At 38.5% G+C, this 18,739-nt stretch overlaps 1 protein-coding gene and 1 long non-coding RNA gene across 4 annotated transcripts in view; one reads left to right on the top strand and one right to left on the bottom strand.

Annotated features, from left to right (window-relative positions):
- LOC140608962 (uncharacterized) overlaps nucleotides 1-18,739 on the bottom strand; it is a 62,929-nt gene that overhangs the window by 1,390 nt on the left and 42,800 nt on the right. Inside the window, exons 1-2 of one of the 2 annotated variants that reach the window (XR_012010957.1) lie at nucleotides 17,127-17,489; nucleotides 16,076-16,919 (exon numbers count right to left, since the gene is read on the bottom strand). The exons of the other annotated variant lie outside the window; for it this stretch is intronic. This is a non-coding gene — a long non-coding RNA (uncharacterized lncRNA). Of the gene's footprint in view, nucleotides 1-16,075; nucleotides 16,920-17,126; nucleotides 17,490-18,739 lie in introns of those variants that run through there. 2 annotated transcript variants of the gene reach the window in all.
- SCIN (scinderin) overlaps nucleotides 1-18,739 on the top strand; it is a 77,816-nt gene that overhangs the window by 48,647 nt on the left and 10,430 nt on the right. For both annotated transcript variants that reach the window (XM_072783979.1, XM_072783980.1), the window contains 6 exons: nucleotides 2,367-2,499; nucleotides 2,903-2,991; nucleotides 3,825-4,040; nucleotides 6,197-6,318; nucleotides 12,064-12,154; nucleotides 14,915-15,085. In XM_072783979.1, the coding sequence (XP_072640080.1) occupies nucleotides 2,367-2,499; nucleotides 2,903-2,991; nucleotides 3,825-4,040; nucleotides 6,197-6,318; nucleotides 12,064-12,154; nucleotides 14,915-15,085 (822 nt within the window). The remainder of the gene's footprint in view (nucleotides 1-2,366; nucleotides 2,500-2,902; nucleotides 2,992-3,824; nucleotides 4,041-6,196; nucleotides 6,319-12,063; nucleotides 12,155-14,914; nucleotides 15,086-18,739) is intronic.

Raw genomic sequence — 18,739 nt, 5'->3', positions numbered from 1 at the left:
GTATTGCTTATATGTAAAATAAAAATCTGTCTGAAAGTACTGTAATTTGGGATTGCAGAACATAGCTGGGAAGCAGAGTCACCTAGGCAATTTCTAAAAAACAACAACAACAACAAAAAAAACAAAAAAATACCAGGATTCAAACCCCACCACAATGCTGAAAAACAACCACTAATCTTGGGAGAGCCCTGGAGTCTGCATATTTATCAAGTACCAGGTAACTAACAAGCTGGCCTTTGAAAAACAGTGAATTCTAACCTGGGCATTAATATCACTTTCAATTTTGCAAGACCACCTCCAGCTTTTAAAAAAATGTACTTTTTAATTTTTATTTTTAGGATTTTATTTGTTTGTTTGAGACAGAGAGCACACAGGCAGGGGCAGAGGGAGAGGGAGAAGCAGACTCCCTGCTAAACAGGGAACTGGAAAAAGGGCCTGATCTCAAGACCCTGAGATCATGACCTAAGCCAAAGGTAAATGCTTAATAGACTGAGCCACCTAGGTGCCCCTAAATAAATGTTCTGTGGTTATTTCCAAACTTCAGGAGTCTAAGTAAGTAACTATTTGTGACAGAAGAAATCTACTTCGACAACTTACACAAAATATACTTAAATTACAGGATTTAATTTGAAAACAGTCTATAAGCATAGACTATAATGTACCAATGCCTTCTTAGTATAGTGCTTAGTGTATGGTAGGCACTCAGTAAATGTTGAATGAATAAATGTTTAAGCTTTAGCTTTTATTATATAGAATGAGTGTAAAATTATTATCTAGTTGAAAAGATTGTTCTAAAAATTAGTAATCATGTAAAGTTCATCACTTGGTGCCTATTATATAGAAATCTCTACAAACCTTAGCCATTACTATTATGATTATTTTCTGATGCTTTAGGTCTGGTGTTGAAGCTTAACCTTTTTTTAATGGTTCTTTTACCCCAAAAGACTTAAAAAAAAAATTCCACGGTGTTATGTTAGTTTTAAGTGTACTAACAATTCAACAATTCTATACAATTCAACAATTCTATACATTACTCAGTGCTCATGGTAATAAATGTACTCATAGTCCCTTTCACCCATTTCACTCATCCCCCCCCTTCCCTCTGGTAACCATCAGTTTATTCTCTATAGTTAAGAATCTGTTTCTTGGTTTCTCTCTCTCTCTCTCTCTCTTTTTCCTTTGTTCATTTGTTTTGTTTCCTAAATTCCACATATGAGTAGCATCACATTGTATTTGTCTTTCTCTGACTGACTTATTTCACTTAGCATTAAAGTCTAGATCTATTCTTGTTGTTGCAAATGGCAAAACTTCATTCTTTCTATGGCTGAGAATATTGTTTATATACATACCATATCTTCTTTCTATATTTATCAGTCAGTGGATGCTTGGGCTGTTTCCATAATTTGGCTATCGTAGATGACGCTGTTACAAACCTATGTAGCTGCATAGATCTTTTCAAATTAGTGTTTTTGGGCAGCCCGGGTGACTCGGTGGTTTAGCCCCGCCTTCGTCCCAGGGTGTGATTCTGGAGGCCTGGGATCGAGTCCCACGTCGGGCTCCCTGTATGGAGCCTGCTTCTCCCTCTGCCTATGTCTCTGCCTCTCTCTCTGTGTCTCTCATGAATAAATAAATAAAATCTTTGAAAAATTAGTGTTTTCATATTCTTGGGTAAATAAATACCCAGTAGTGGAATTACTGGATCATATGGTAGCTCTATTTTTACTTTTTTAAGAACCCCCATTCTGTTTTCTACAGTGGCTGTACCAGTTTGCATTGCCACCAACAGTGCATGAAAGGTTTCTTTTTCTCCTCATTTTTGCCATCACTTGTTGTTTCTTGTGCTTTTTATTTTAGTCAATCTGACAGGTTTAAGTGATACTGCGTTATGGTTTTGATTTTCATTTCCCTGATAATAAGCATGATGAGCATCTTTTCATGTGTCTGTTGGCCATCTGAATGTCTTCTTTGGACAAACGTCTGTTCATGTCTTTTTTGCCCATCTTTAATTGGGCTGTTTGGGGTCTTTTGGTGTTGAGTTATGTAAGTTCTTTATATATTTGGGATACTCACCCTTTATCAGATATGCCATCTAAACATATCATCTCCCATTCTGTATATTGTTTTTTAGTTTTATTGATTGTCCAAAGAACTTTTAAAAAACCTTTTAGGGTATAATTTGGCTCATGGATTTTTGTTATTTTTTTTCTTTTAAAGAGCTTTGTGGAGATACAATTTACATACTATACACGTTTAAAGCATACAATCTGATGGTTGTTATTATGTTTACAGAGTTGTACAACCATCACCATAATGTAATTTTAGAACATTTTTATTATCTGCAAACAAGCTCATGGGTTTTATATTAGGTTTCAGATGCCAGTGGATCCATGAGAGTGACTGTGGTTGCAGAAGAAAACCCCTTCTCCATGGCAATGCTGCTTTCTGAAGAATGCTTTATTTTGGATCATGGTGCTGCAAAACAAGTTTTCGTATGGAAAGGTAAAAAATGTCATTGACATTGTAGCAGCGCTTCAGGTTTACAGCTATTTCTTTGGAAAGGTAAAGAAAACATATTTTCTGATTTAAAAAAAGACTATCTTTTTGAGACTTGATCTGTAAATAGCGCATATAAAATGCAGACATCAAAACCCTATTTTCTTCCTACTAGTATCATGTCAAGAATGATAGTGTTAAAGAAAGCATTAGGGCAATATAAAAAGTCTTTTTTATATAAGGCGATCATTATATTACTAACTATATTTAACATACTAGGAAATTTTTCCATTCTCATTGTTATATTTAAGTTGTAATTATGTTCATTGCTTGGTGCACAAATATTTCTTAATCATATGATATCTTCCTTCTCTGAGATTCTGTCTTTTTCATTTGTCCTCCATTTTAGGTAAAGATGCTAATCCCCAGGAGAGAAAGGCTGCAATGAAGACAGCTGAAGAGTTCCTAAAGCAGATGAATTATTCCACCAATACCCAGGTATGTGTGCAAATGAGCTGGCTAGTAAAAAATTAAAAATATGGGAACTCATCATATCTCTACAAAACTCATGAGAGAATTTGGTTCAAAGTAACATATGCATGGAAGTCCTCCTTCCCTTATGTGTGTGTCGCATTGTGTCCTGTGTCCCTAGAACCATAGGGAATGGTTGGAATTTTGTGAGGATGGAATTTTGCAGAAACTACCTATCAGACCATCTGTGGACCTGCATGATGAAAAAAAGACCCCATCTACTTCCTCCACAGCATTTCAGTGAAGATAATCAACCACAGCTGGGTGAACTGAGAGGACTTTCCAGTTAGTCCGTAGAGCAAGTTGTCCAGACATGGGCTAATTCCCAGTTAAGATTTGGCTTCATCGACATCAGTTTAGACACCTGCCACCTATTTACTCCGCCTTTTCTGAGTCTTTCAGCCTCATCCTTTCTCTTTAGTTTTATGTCCTGACCCAAGGAACATAACGAGATCATTTCTTCCAGGTTACAGACCTCTTATAAGCCCAATGGAGAAAAATAGTCATACATATTTGACTGTCATGGTAACACGAGAGAACTTTGTTCTTTCTTCCAGCATCCAAATTCAGTGCATTCACTTTCGCTATGACAGAAAGGAGCGTTGGACTGTTTTACCTTGATATCTGATAACCTTCCATGTTACATTCACTTAAGGATCCCAGCTTCTAAGTTTCCATTGGTCATTGCAGAAACCAAGATAGTCTTTTCATTTCCTTAGTATTTTCTCCACTACTGGATGAATGACTTTCCTCTATTTTCTTTTTGTAATTATTATTATTATTATTATTTTAAATTTTAGATTCAAGTTCTTCCAGAAGGAGGGGAAACACCGATCTTCAAACAGTTCTTTAAGGACTGGAGAGAGAAGGATCAGAGTGATGGCTTTGGGAAAGTGTATGTTACCGAGAAAGTGGCTCGAATAAAACAAATTCCATTTGATGCCTCAAAACTACATACTTCTCCACAGATGGCTGCCCAGCACAATATGGTGGATGATGGTTCCGGCAAAGTGGAGGTATTTGGCTGTTTCTGTTTCTGTGTGTTTGTTTTCATCAAGACCACTTACACCAGTATACCTGGAAATGTAATTTCAGAGAATTACAAACATTGTACTTTTACTTGTTAATTTTATTTGTTAATGAAGATGGTCAGTGACTATATATTAAATCAGGAAATTTAAAGCCGGAAAAGATACTCGCTGACCTTCAATCCTGCTTTACAATGTGTATGTTGAGATCCCAGGAAGTTAGGTGATTCGTGCAAGATCACTTCATTACCATCTCAGAGATGTGATATGGAACCCAGCTGTCTTTTTCCTGGTCCAGAATTGCTCCTGCTCCTGGAACTGGGATTGTCCAGTCAGGGCAAATTGCTTTGAGTGTAGCAACTACCATTATTAGACCTTTCCTTGTACCTTACAGGTATTCACAAAAGTAAAATGGGTATGTGCTAAAATCACAGATATTTTTAGAGCATTCAAATTGTTTATTATTCCCCTTTTTTGCCAAAAAAATGCTAATAACACCCTATAATTCTCCTTAATTCAACTCTCTTCACCCTCTACTGTGGAGTAATCTCACTTAATAAAAACTGGGTAATGTCACATCTTCTCATAAAATATTTTAATGGCTCTCCATAGTCTTCCTGAGAACATTGATCTTCATCTGGGCCTGCAAGAACTTTCATAATTCGATCCTTGCTTTCCTCTCTGTCTCACCTTTCCACTGCCTGAGGGCTCTTCCCCTCCCTTCTCCCTCTGGCTAAAGTCTCCACATGTACTCCTTCATAATTCAGTTCAGTCACAAGCTGCATCTCTTTAAAAAGCCTTCCCTCTGCCCTGAAGCAGCCTTCCTCTGTGCTCAAACTATAAGTAATATTTTTCACAGAACCCATCATAAAATATTGCAGAATTGATCATTTTTCTTCCTAGCCCTCTTGATAGTTCCTTGAGGGCAGGGATTGAATATTTTATTGTTGTATTCCCAAGGCTTCCTACAGTGTTTGGAGCAAGGTATATGGTTGAGAGACTTAGGAAGTAGTTTTTCCTCTTTTCAAAGACACACAGTGTGAATCTAAGCTCTCCAAGGGTTGTGGGAACTGCCAAGGGACAAATGCTTCTTATGGCCATTGTCCGAGGGGTATCAGCTTCTGGTCTGGGTCTGTCTCCTACTCAGATAATGTTTTTCTTAAGCTCAGCACAGCCAGAGAGCCTTGTTTCAGATTTGGTTCCCCAGCATCACCTGCAGTCTCCTTTGTCAGGTCACATTGTCTCTGAGATGTCTTGAGTCATCCCAGGACTTCTGAAGTCTGGAAACGTTCTCTAGATTTTTTTGGGTTTAGCCTGGCAGTGCTGCTGTTTCTCCTCAGCTCACCAGGATGTCATGCTTCTCTCTGAAAGCACTGCCACTTGTTCATCTCCAAATTTTAAAGCAAGGGGCATATCCTCTACCTCCCCCCTCCCCAGTGGGGCCTGCATACACAAAGTGCCTGGCAGGCTCTCTCCTGTTACTTTCTTGGTTCATCTAAAACTCATCTCTCCAACTTGGAGTGTTTTTAATCTGTGATGAGGATAAGAAACTAGAAAAAAACTGGTTCTGCCTACTTTTATCTTTTCAGTCTTATGTCTGGATGGCACCTCTTGAAAATATTCAGGCAATTGGCATATTGATTATTTGGTCCCAATCTGTCACTGTTGCCTGAGGAGATATTGGTTTCATGCCTTACAGCGCAGGGAAAAAAAAATTTTTAACAAACAAGTTATCTCCCAGAGGATTGAAATATTTTATACAAGGGATATATTTCTGGGCTGAATGTTTTACTTCATTATTCCACTGAAGTCTCATGTTATTTTCACTAACCAATCGAACAGTAGGTATGTATTAATAGGCTCAGAACTGAGCTAAGTACTATGGAGGATGCAAAAAATATAAGCACCTAAAAAATCAGTCAACAAAATTGTCAAACTGATAAAATTTCTTCTCATTGCTTAATTTGAAAACTAGTTAGAAAAGTAATTTAAAAATTGTTTAACATAACAATAGGTCTAAAAAAAGTTTTTTTAACTTCTGAAAAGTACTATTAGGTCAAGAAAATTTTAATATTTTGCCTTCTGAAAAGTACTATTAGATCAAGAAAATTTTAATTTTGGTACACACATTCCATTCCTTTCAGATTTGGCGTGTAGAAAATAATGGTAGGGTCGAAATTGACCAGAATTCATATGGTGAATTCTATGGTGGTGACTGCTACATTATCCTCTATACTTATCCTGGAGGACAGATTATCTACACATGGTAAGTTTTCCTCTTTCATAAATCTCAAGTTTCAAAGAAGGCAGATTCTGCTCCAAAGTGACATTTCATTAAATTCCATGGGATATGGGGTAGAATTATCCTATAGTTAGTCCAGTGAGATTTGTATAGCATGCATGTGGAATTTTATTTCAGTATGATTTTTGACTATATTTTGTAACTCCTGTCCACAAGCATGAGGAGGTTAGATGAAAATCATCCTTTCTAAGGGCATCTGAGTGACTTAGTTGATTCAGCCTCTCTTTATTTCAGCTCAGGTCATCATCTCAGGGTCAGGATCTCAGGGTCATGAGAACAAGTCCAGGGTCTGCCTCTTCCACTCAGTGAGGAATCTGCTGGAGATTCTCTCCTTCTCCCTCTGGCCCTCCCCCCACTCATGCATGCTCTCACTCTCTCAAATAAATAAATAAATCTTTTTCAAAAAATCATTCTTTCTAGTCTAGGAAAAAGATTTTGATATCCAAATGTAGTATTCTTTTAGTGGGTATGTAGTTGAATATTTCACCTCCCTTGCAAGCTAACTCCAGCTGGCCAGCACTGGCTACCATGTATGCTTATTGTTAAATTTCACCGAAGTCCATCTTAATTGGAGCTGTGAAATTGCAGTGAGGCAAACCCTCTAAGTGATATATATATAATTTATGACCCTGTTTCAAAATGATGCATTTTACTCTTGGTCCTCATGAAATTTGTGGCAATAGAAGAGAAAAAAAATGCCAGTGTATCCACATCTTATATGGTTTTGCATAATGATTTGAGTTAACTGAGGGTTAAGTTTACTAAGAGTCCATGCTAAGTCCCTGACCAATGGGAAATATCCAATCAGGTAAGTTAAGTATACATACCATGCTGGGCTATTCCAAAGGCATGAGGATTCTGCAACAAGTCATATAGTGTGTGATTCTCAAATTTTTTGTTAACAGAAATCAGGTAAAATAAAATATTTCTGAGAAGAAATAAAACTTTAAAAAAGAAAAACCTTTTCAAAGAAGATCATAAAACTGAGAGGTGTGGGTAGGAGGTGCAGGGGTGAAGAGAATCCTACTTTTGCCTATGTGGGACATGGACGCAGGTCTCTGCTGACATGGTGAGGGTCCTACCAGTTGACAGATTCACCTCCATTCCTATAGTGTGACCACCTACCACTTACATTGACCAGTGCCTTGAACCCAACCATGTTCAGGAGATGGAATGATTATCTTTATCCTGTAGGCTCTGGTACCCAAAGGGTGGTCTGGGAACCAGAAGCATCAGCATCATCAGTGAGCTAGTTAGAAATGTAGAATCCCAATACCCACCTTTGACCCACTAAAGTATAACATGCATTTTAAAAAGATCACCAGATGATTCACATGCACTTTCATGATTAACAGGCACTGCACTGCCTTAGGCAATGGTTCCCATCATACTCTGTCAAGGATTAATGTATTTAGCTATTTGACTCTGTGTTTAAGGTGTCATCTTCATAGTAACCATTTTTTGGAGCAGCGTGTTTGTACTAGCAAAGTGCTAGATGTTTCCATTTATTATGTTTGTTCCTTACAACCGTGTTATTTTCAAAAATAAGGGGAAGGGAGAATCAAACGGATTAAGTAATTTGCCCCACATTCACAACTGTCGTAATTGGTGAAGCAACATCTCACACCTTGATCTATAGCTCTCTTTAAGTCTAAAGCTGAGTGCAGCTATACCTTGGTATTTGGCCATTTGGCATTTCCTCTTCCAAAATTTTAATTCAGAAAAGTATTTGTACAAAGCCTGGCATTTGTAGGGATAATCAGTTGTTCTCAGTCAGCTTTTCTTTTACATTCTGTTTCTTAGTCTTCGTCTTAACTCTTTTTTTTTTTAAGATTTATTTATTTATTCATGAGAGAAACAGACTGAGAGAGAGAGACAGAGATATAGGCAGAGGGAGAAGCAGGCTCCTTGCAGGGAGCTTGATGTGGGACTCGATCCTGGATGCCAGGATCATGACCTGAGCGGAAGGCAGGCGCCCAACTGCTGAGCCACCCAGGTGTCCTTTAAGTCTCTTTTGTATATGAAAAATATAATTGATCGTGGCACTTAGATCAAACAAGAAAGACTAAGCAAGGAATTCAAAAGACTATTTTGAAAAATTAACAATTTGTAATCTATGTGAATAACTATGTGGATATAACTAAAACAGATGAAATCAGATGATCAATGTTAAATGCAGTTACTATTTCTCAAATTATTTGAAAGTATTCACTGAACACTTTCTATGTGGCAAGCACTGTGCTAGATACATACTAAAGATAGAGTGGTTAAAAAAAATATATGACCTGTGTTTTAAGAATTTACACTTTGAAAGGAAGCAGGTGATTAGGCACTTCAATAAAGTATGAAGTATTTTAAGATAAAATCAAGCTGATCTTTGGGAAATTCAAGACAAGATCTCTAAGCCCACTCCTAGGGCTCCTAGAAGAAGGGACATCTAAGCAGAAGCAGAAGTATCAGCGAGGCAGACCAGCAAATAGAGAAGTTTTTCTAAGCAATGCAGAGAAAGTATGCTCTCATCTACTAGTAACAAGCAAAGTTAGGGAGCAAAAGATAAAATCGGAGAAATCAGAAGGAGCCAACCGGTGAATGGCCTTGTAAGTGTCTGGGGAGCATGAACTTTATTTTCAGGGTATTGGAAACCAGTCAAAGAGTTTGCTCAGGGCAGTAGTATGATTGGCTTTCCTCTTAGAGAAGTTGTTCTGGTTGACATCTCTATGAGAATGGACTGATAGGAGAAGATCGTTGGCAGGAGAGGCCATTGGGAATGTGTTGCAGTCATCCAGCTGAATGAGAATGTGGCCAGAACTGAGTGTTGAAAGCATCAGGGAGAGAACTCAATACCAATGTGTGGTATTAAGGTGTTGGCATCTGAACGACTGGCTATGGGAAACAAGATGACCACATCAAGGGTGACCCCAGATTTCTAGTCCATGCACAAGTGGGTAGTGTTTCATTCACTGAGATAGAAAACTTAGGAGGAGAGCAGGTTTGACCCTCACTGTCAAAAATGCAAAGGGAAAAGTTGAGAATATGCCACACTCTTAATAGTTACTCTCTTTGGGATGGGACAAGAATGGAGGGAGAGATCATTTAATTTGTTCTTTTCAATTTTATGTGTTTGGGTTTTCTATGATGAGAATTGATTTTTATAAAATATCAAGAATATAAGTTAGATACCTGAGAGTCCTTTTGAGAGTCTTTGCCATTTAATATCATGGATGTTAAATACAGAAGTTTGTTAACATTGCATGGTTTGTAGGACTTCAAAGCTTGTATGAGAACAGTGAAGAGATATTTAGAAAATAAGCAGATCTCTTGAAGATTATCTTTCAAACTAAACAACTTCACAGTTGATGTGATAATTTTGGTGCAGGGGTGCAAATGTTTAAGTCCAGGAGGCACAGCAGAAGGTGAAGGACTGGAATTAACTACTGAACACACATATACGTTATTGTTTTTATTCCTGAAACCACTTATATTCTAAAATGGTAGGGTGAAAAAACATTTCAGCAGTGATCTTTTCTCTGGAATGTCAGGTAATTGAAATTAAACAAATATTGTTGAACAATGGCAATGATGAATCTCTCAAAGCAATAAATTCCATTTTCATGCAGCATTTATTTTTAATTTGTAACAAGCGCCAAAAGTTTATAAAGAAGAAATCATGTCAAAGTAGACTGTTGCTCCCCACCCCCAGCGCCCAAACATAGATTTTCAAAGCTAGAGACAAAGAGCAACTTTATTATGTATTAGTTGCAGTAGCGTATTTAACCCCCTGCATCAGAGATCCATAAAGCAAACTGGTCTGAATCTGTGTGGTTGGGTGCATGGGTCACTTTGCCATGGAGTAGAAGAGGTAAATAGTGAAGAAAAACTTTTTAAAAATTTTATTCACTCATGAGAGACACACAGAGGCAGTGACATAGGTAGAGGGAGAAGCAGGCTCCTCATGGGGAGCTCAATGCAGGACTCAGTCCCAGGACCCTGGGATCATGCCCTGAGCCAAAGGCAGACACTCAAGCACTGAACCACCCAGGTGCCCCAAGTAGTGAAAAATGTATTGAGAGTGTCCAAAGGTGGAAGTTTGGTGAGGCTTTCCAGGTTTGCTTGTTGAAATACTTCAGAGGTAAAAAAATGGGAATTGAAACAAAAATTTGGTGATACTGTCGATAGTCAGTTGAGTGTTTTTCTACAGAAACAAAGAGGAAATGGAGAAGTCAGGGAATTGCAGATGTGTCAGAGAAATGACAAGTGGTAACAGATCCAGCTGTCACCCACAGTTCTGTTACTCCCCACTCTGTGGTCCTGGTGGTTCACAGAAGTGTTTGTTCACATTATAGGCTCCTTGAAAATTTAGGCTATTAGCATTAAAGGACTATATTTTCATGAGTGTCTTTATTAGGGAAAACATTTTTAATTTTCTTTCAAATATGTGCTTCATGTGAGCATGTCCCTTTTTTTTGCCCCCCCCCCATTGTGAACATTTTTATATCATTTCACCCTGTTGGTGCAATGAAATATTCTGAAATAAACAAAGCATGTTTCCTGTACCCAGTGTTTTGGGGTGTGTGTAGTGTGTGTATGTATATGTGTGTGTTGCCCAGGATGGGAGGTTATTGCTAATCTGTTCTGGGTATTGGACAAGTAGGTCAGTCTTAAAATTTCAGAAGAAAAGATATGGTTAACTTCTTTAAAAAAAAAAAAAAGATTTATTTATTTATTTTAGAAAGAGAGAGCATGTGTGCAAGTGGGGGGAGAGGGGCAGAAGGAGACAGAGAAATTCTCAAGCCCCCAATGTGGGGATTGATCTCATGACCTTGAGATCATGACCCAAGCTAAAATCAAGAGTTGGATGCCAAACCATCTAAGCCACCTGGGTGCCTTGGTTAACTTCTCAAATCCATTTCCAGGATTAGTGTTTCTCCTGCTAACCCCTAGTGAGACAGAGATGAGAAAATAGGCTAGAAAGAAACTGCTCAATGCTTTGGCTTCCCTCCCGACCCCCACAAAGTCATCAAACAAGCAGATCTCCCAAAAGTTGCTTTACAGGTTAAGCTAGAGTTTGGAGATATAATCACAAGCTACCTTAGAAAGAGAAATTGGAAATGAACTGAATGAACTGATTTATTGGCCCTTATTATCTGGGTCTCTGGTAGAACTAAGCCACTTTTATGGTTTTACTGATAATTCCTTTAAAGAATCGCTAGAATGACAAAACAGGGCCACTCCACTCCCTACTTCTGATGATTATTTTCTTGATTTTTCTGGGTCCAGACATTTGTTACTATGGTCACCAAACATTCATGTAATGATAGGATGCTTCTAATATCCAGCCTAACAGATGAGGCTCCTATTCTACTCAAATGTATTATTTTTACTGTGGAGATGGTTTCCCAAAATAGGCAGCTCCAACTTGAAATGAGACTGCCCTGATTACTTAGCTATGTTATATAAGGAGCTAAGCCTCAATATTTTTTTCTATAAAATGAGGACAGAAATATAATTATCATGTGTAGTCCTAGGCAACGCACAGGGCAGTCCATGGCTCATTGTTAGTACTTTCAAAAAACAATAGCTTCCGTGGGTATATCACGTCAAAACGGTTTCATCTTGATCTTTCATAATGACTTAAGTCTCTGAAATGCCTACATTAGAAAGTCTTAAAATGTAAATACAAACTAATTTATTTTACTTTGGTTCCTCCAGGCAAGGAGCGAATGCCACACGAGACGAACTGACAACATCTGCATTCCTGACGGTTCAGTTGGATAGGTCCCTCAGAGGACAGGCTGTGCAGGTTGGGATAGTTTTACTCCCAGAGCACACGCAAGTTAAAGTTTTGCTAGCCAGATGATTCGTTAAAGCCTTCCTCTCAAGTTGGGATGGGAATATGACATTTTCTAAATATTGCATCTTTTTCATTTTGCAACTTAAATATTCCTACTTTAATGCCATACTATTTCTCTCAGATTCTGGAAAAGAGAGAGCAAACAAAACTAAAAACAAAAACAAAAAGCTATTAATAGATCTAAGGAACCCAAAGAATTGACAGTTGACATTAAACGATTCTACCCAAGTTATTATTTCCAGGTGATCACTTTCCAGTTTTCAAATCATTGTAAATGTGTCTTTACTTCTTAAAGGGTAATAATTAAATAGGGAGGTAAGTCAAATATTTTAGTACAGAGAATCTAAGATGTGGACGCTAAATTTGGTCTTCCTGCTGGTTTCTTTCCTGTCTTGGTGCTTGTTAATGGATATATATAAAGCAATTTGAATGTAAATGTAAATGTTCATATAAACTTTTTAATTTTTTTTTATAAATTAGCAAGATGACTGAATTTTTAAAATGCACTGAATTCTACTTTCCCATGAACTGTTACATTCACTTCTTGAAGAAATTTTTTTTAAATATTTTATTTATTCATAAGAGACACAGAGAGAGAGAGAGAGAGGCAGAGACACAGGCAGAGGGAGAAGCAGGCTCCATGCAGGGATCCCAATGGGAACTCGATCCCAGGACTCCAGGATCACACCCTGGGCTGAAGGCAGGTGCTAAACCACTGAGCCACCCGGGGATCCCCTTGAAGAAATATTTCTAGTTAAGAACTGACATCAGTGTCATGTAATTGATCTTTAAAGTGTTCCTTACCAAAATATGCAAAAACTTTGAAGATCTACATTGTGCTTTATAAATTCTGTCTTTTGTAATAAAATATTTGGTATGCCCAGTGAATGAATTTCCATTAATTATTATTAGCCCACTGGAAAAAAAAAAAATATTAGCTCACTGAATCCTAAATTCACAATGAAATGGTAATGTTTAGTTTAATCACTAGATGGCAGTAGTTTACAATAATGTATAAGCAGCTCCAGTGCTGTACTGCTGTTTTAAAATTCTTTGTGACGGGCACTGGGTGTTATTCTGTATGTTAGTAAATTGAACACCAATAAAAAAATAAATAAATTAATTAAAAAAATAAATAAAAAAAAACAAAACAAAACAAAAAAAATAAAAATAAAAAAAAAAATAAAATTCTTTGTAGTGTACATTAGCAGTAGTGAAAGTTTTTCAACTTACTTTTTATCTCTTTTATTTTAATTTAGCAGTGGAAAATGGGTCTTAATCAGGGGCCATCTTTTTTTTTATGTTGGCAGTTGAAATTTTCTCACTGTTACAGGAAATGCCAAGCCAACAACAGTTTTTTAGGTAATCCTAGCTAACCTTGTGACTTAAAAGACATTTTCATAAGTTACTACTTGCTTATTTGAATGTCTACTAATTGGAAGATATCTGTAAGGGGTGCCTGGCTGGTTCTGTCAGTAGAGCATGTGAATCTTGATCTTGCAGTTGTGAGCTCAAGCCCCACATTGGGCATAGAATTTACTTAAAAATTTTTTTAATAAAATAAGAAAGAAAGTTAATTATTTTCAACGTTCTTTAGACCTCTCTGCTATGGTATGTGCATCAGCATTCTCATTTACTTGGCTTCTAGAAAAAGACACACTAGGTGTGTAAGACAGTTCATTTTTAGCATAGGGCAAAATAATCGAAAAAATATAGAGAACTTACACAAAAGTTGAACTATGTAAAAAATTGCATCAATAATTTATGTAAGAAATAGGAAGCTCGGGCAGCCTGGGTGGCTCAGCGGTTTAGTGCTTGCCTTCAGCCCAGGGCATGATCCTGGAGACCCTGGATCGAGTCCATGGAGCCTGCTTCTCCCTCTGCCTGTGTTGTTGCCCCTCTCTCTCTCTCTCTCTCTGCGTCTCTCATAAATAAATACATAAAATCTTAAAAAAAAAAAAAGAAATAGGAAACTCATTTCTAATCCAATATCTGGTGTTAAGCTAATAGGTGAAATTAAATAATTTACCATTTACTTTTTTCAATTTTCTTATCCTGAAAAGTCCTTATATTACATATTTTTAAAGTGCTTGTATTAAGCAAATATATTACCATTTCTATGAATAAAAAGTAGAAAATATATTGTATTTATTGTTGCCAGATTTTGATGCTTAGAGGCTATGTTATCATAATTTTTCATTTCATAGTTGTAGATATGTACAAGTAATGAGTATGCTTCGGTGTCATCTTATTTTTGGAAGCATTTACATGCACATCTCTTTATCTTCTGAACAAGATCCAAAACATTTCAGAAACAAGAGTGTCACTACACAGCTATCAAATGTGGGTGCTCTTTAAGAAAGAGTAATTTTTACAGTGACTTACATCAGCACTTTGTTGTTTTTTCTCTTTTGAAGATGGCCATGAACACACGATTTTATACTTTCTGGATGCAGGAAGTGGTGCAGTAGGGTGATGTTTCCCCCTACAAGAAATGGCTCAGCGAACTGTGTCTAGAGTCAAAGACTCTTAAGTAAAGAACACTGTGCCTGATTAGCATTAACCTATATTATCTGATAATCATCATGCCTCCTGCTCTGGATTATTTATTTTTTGTTTTGTTTTCTAAAAGGAAAATAACACATGTGGAAATAGAACCCTCCTTCGTTGTGCCCTTCATCACATTTCTTTTATCCACCGCCCTCCCAGATCCGAGTCTCCCAAGGCAAAGAGCCTGCTCACCTGCTGAGTTTGTTCAAAGACAAACCGCTCATTATTTACAAGAATGGAACATCAAAGAAAGGAGGTCAGGCACCTGCTCCCCCTACACGCCTCTTTCAAGTCCGGAGAAACCTGGCATCGATCACCAGAATCATGGAGGTAATGTCATGCATTCAATAAAACGTGCCCTATTTATGGACTTCCCAGTGGACCTGAGCCATTAACAAATATGAGTCTTCAAAAAAATTGTCAAGTAAACTCCCTGTCTTTTGAAAATTAATCCATTATTCTCATAAGAACAAAAACAAAACAAAACAAAAGCAGGAGAACCAAGTAAAAAGTTAACTGTAGAGACCAGGCCTCTCACACTTTTCAGTTGCATTGTATCAAAACAAATGAATTTTAAGAATAATGTAACAGATCAAATGGTCAAGGGCCTGAGGCAATTGAAGCTTTATCTTGAAAGGCCTGGAGGAAGATGGATGGCAGGTGATGGTCAGGTGGTCACACAGAGAAAATTTGAGAGGGAAAACCCTTCTTGGTACAACTGTAACAAATGCGGAAGGCAAGCTTCCCTATATTGGGCCAGAGCCATTACTCAACCGGCCAAATAAGCTGTCTCTGACAGCAGCTGTCAAAGAACTCAAACCCCATATCACAGGTCAGAAGACAAGAAGACCTCCAGGTATGGACAAGCCAGTAGGCCCAGGTGTTTAAATGGCTGAGTGTTTTGACCTCTAGATAATCCATCACCTTTCATGACCCAGACACCTCAGTCACCATTGAAATCTCAAGGCACTGAGGGGGGCACTGGACAGGATGAGCACTGGGTGTTATTCTGTATGTTGGTAAATTGAGCATCAATAAAAAATAAATTTATAAAAAAAAAAAATCTCAAGGCTCTCCAGTCATACCTAAACTGCCCTACACATTCTGTAACCCCCACATTCGGACCCACCCGCCAACCCTCCCCTTCACACAATCCATTCAGCCAAGCCCTTGACACTGGGCAGGTCATGGCATACCCTCCACCTGCAACCTCTTCTCTAAACCAGCCTCCCCCATTACCTTCTTGCTCTGTGACTGTCCTCTGAGGACACAGAGTCTCATGCAGCCCTCTATAGTTGTTTTTCCCCAATGTCCTCTTACCAGGTAGGGGTGTGGGTAGGGTACTCCCCTTGCTCACTCTTGCCTCTTTGACTTTTGTCCTTCTTATCAGACTCTTCCTCCCTTAGCCTCCTGGTGCCGCCATCCATGGAGCTGCCAGTCCTTCCTCTCTTATTCTATGGTGGCTTCAGCCATTGTCTCGCTGAGGACAGAACCTCCAACTTCTGTCCATAACCCCTGCCTTCTTGCCTTCCTACGGGCTTTCCTGAATTTCCCTTGGTCTCGTGTTCTTACTTCATTTCCAGTTCATCATTATGGTGATCTCCTTACTCTTCTGTATCAGCAGCGCCTTCTTCCTCTCTGGATCATTTACTTCAGAATGCAAGCATGCCTTTAAAACGCTCCTGTCTTCCTTTAAAAACTCTCTTAACCCTGATCTTCCCAGCTGCCATGTTGTTTTCTCTGTCCTGCTTAAGAGCACAGGCCCTCAAAGCATTGTCCTCACTCACTCCCTGTCCCTTCATGGTTAAGTCCTTTCTCCTCTCATTCTGGCCACTGATGGCCTGTTACCTCATGCCTGCCTTTAACGGAGTCAAACCTCTTTCTGACCTCTTTCCTTAAGCTTCCAATGGCCTTTGCCGTAATCATTCTTCCCTAGCTTCTTGAAACACTGTTTTTTGTTTTTTTCTCTAAGACCTTTGAAGCACCACACTTATCAAGATTTCCTCCAAACTTCTGAAGAGTGTTTTCACTCCACTTCTCACGCCAATCCAGTTTCTGCTTCTCTTCCTCTGTGTGTCTTCCAAACCCCCCAACGCTCAGTCTTGGCCGTCTCCATGGCATTCTCATTCAGTCATATCATTTAAATGCCGTCATATGTATTGACCTCATCTAAAAATATGTATTTTTTAATTTTTATTTATTTATGATAGTCAAAGAGAGAGAAGGAGAGGCAGAGACACAGGCAGAGGGAGAAGCAGGCTCCATGCACCGGGAGCCCGATGTGGGAATCGATCCTGGGTCTCCAGGATCGCGCCCTAGGCCAAAGGCAGGCGCCAAACCGCTGCGCCACCCAGGGATCCCCTGTATTGACCTCATCTAGAACATTCTGTACACAGATTCTCATGTGTTCAATTATGATATATATACATATATATATACTTTTTAATCTGTCACATTAACCAGTAAGCTCTCCTCTGCAGGCACTCTCAGCTGATTTTAGATGGAAGAGTCAGTGAGAATCCTTGCATTCCTGGTCTCTTCTGGCATGCATGTTCTTATGAGACATGTGAGCTGCTTATGATGTGGTTTCTTTGTTTGCTTGCTGCCTCTCAAACTGTCCTTCACATTCCCCTCCTGTCTGAAATGTGCTCATCAGAATCATTGTTTGTAAAGCTTTCTATTTTCATCTCTTGGGAGGCTAAAGCTGAATAATGTTCTATTTTGGAACTACCTTCCTGATGTCACACTGCTCTGTGTGGGGGCCTATTGTCCCCTGTCTATCATCTAAGCTCTTTGTAGCAATAAGGAGACATTGGGATGAGGAAATTGGCAATCCTGGTTCTTATTAGTCTCCATCATCACATCTGGTAGATTCCTTTGACTCTTAGTCCAAAAGGCTTTGTTCCTACAAAAAAGAGATGATTGTAACCAACCCTTGGAACACATCTTTAACATTTCCAACAGATTGTATGTCAAGTATACTTTAATAAAAATATTAATAAAAATAAAACTTCCAGTATCTATTTCTTCCTCCTTTAGTGCTCTTTCTGGGAATAGGGTCCTGATGAACTTGGTGAAATCCAACTGTCCACATAATTAATGGCAGCTCAACTCAGTTGACGAAACACCATCATTGGGCAGCTCAGCATCACTTCCTTCTTGAAACTCCCTCAGCCCTTGGGCTCAGAACACCACCCTTGATTTTTTTTTTTTTTCCACCCTTGATTTTGTTTCTCTGTCATGGCTGCTGCATTTCAGGCTTGCTCACTGATTCTTCTTCATCACATTGAGTCCCTCAGTGGTGCAGAAAGTCATTCATATACTGTCATAGTCACATAGTCATGTGGTCAGACAGAGGTCCTCACAGAGTCTGACACAGAGTCACAGAATCACAAGTTTATAGGCATGAAGGCACAGGGCCATCATAGGACCTTTGGCCTGTGACTGTACATGCTTGCCCTGCCCTGATGTTGCACTTTCAGCCTCCCCTTCAGGCCAAAGCCTGAGCCCAAGTGGGTCCTTCTCATTTCTCTGTGATCATAGAGAGCAGAACTATGCTAACCTAGCTGATCTCAGACAGTGGCCACAGCTTCTTGGTTGAAAGAAAGGGACATATCAGTGCTGTGTTACTAATCTGCTAAAGTCTTACACAATTTGAGTTACAATTTATCAGAGCTCAGAGAACCCTTTAGTGAATTTGCATTGTTATTTCTTTGCTGACATTGGACTCCAGTCCCTGTTTTATGATTTTTTAGGTGTCCTTTGGTAGCTTTAAAAAAATTTCAGTGTAGTTAATATATAGTATTATATTATTTTCAGATGTACAATATAGTGATTCAACAATTCTGTACATTACTAGGTACTCATGGTAATAGGTGTACTCTTAATCCCCTTCGTGTATTTCACTCATCCCCCCACCTCTCCTCTGGTAGCTCTGTTTGTTCTGTATAGTTAGGGATCTGTTTTGGTTTGTCTCTTTTTTTT

Source organism: Canis lupus, chromosome 18 (assembly GCF_048164855.1).
Source record: "Canis lupus baileyi chromosome 18, mCanLup2.hap1, whole genome shotgun sequence".
NCBI lineage: Eukaryota > Metazoa > Chordata > Mammalia > Carnivora > Canidae > Canis > Canis lupus.
This window is presented reverse-complemented; position numbering and strand designations above follow the sequence as displayed.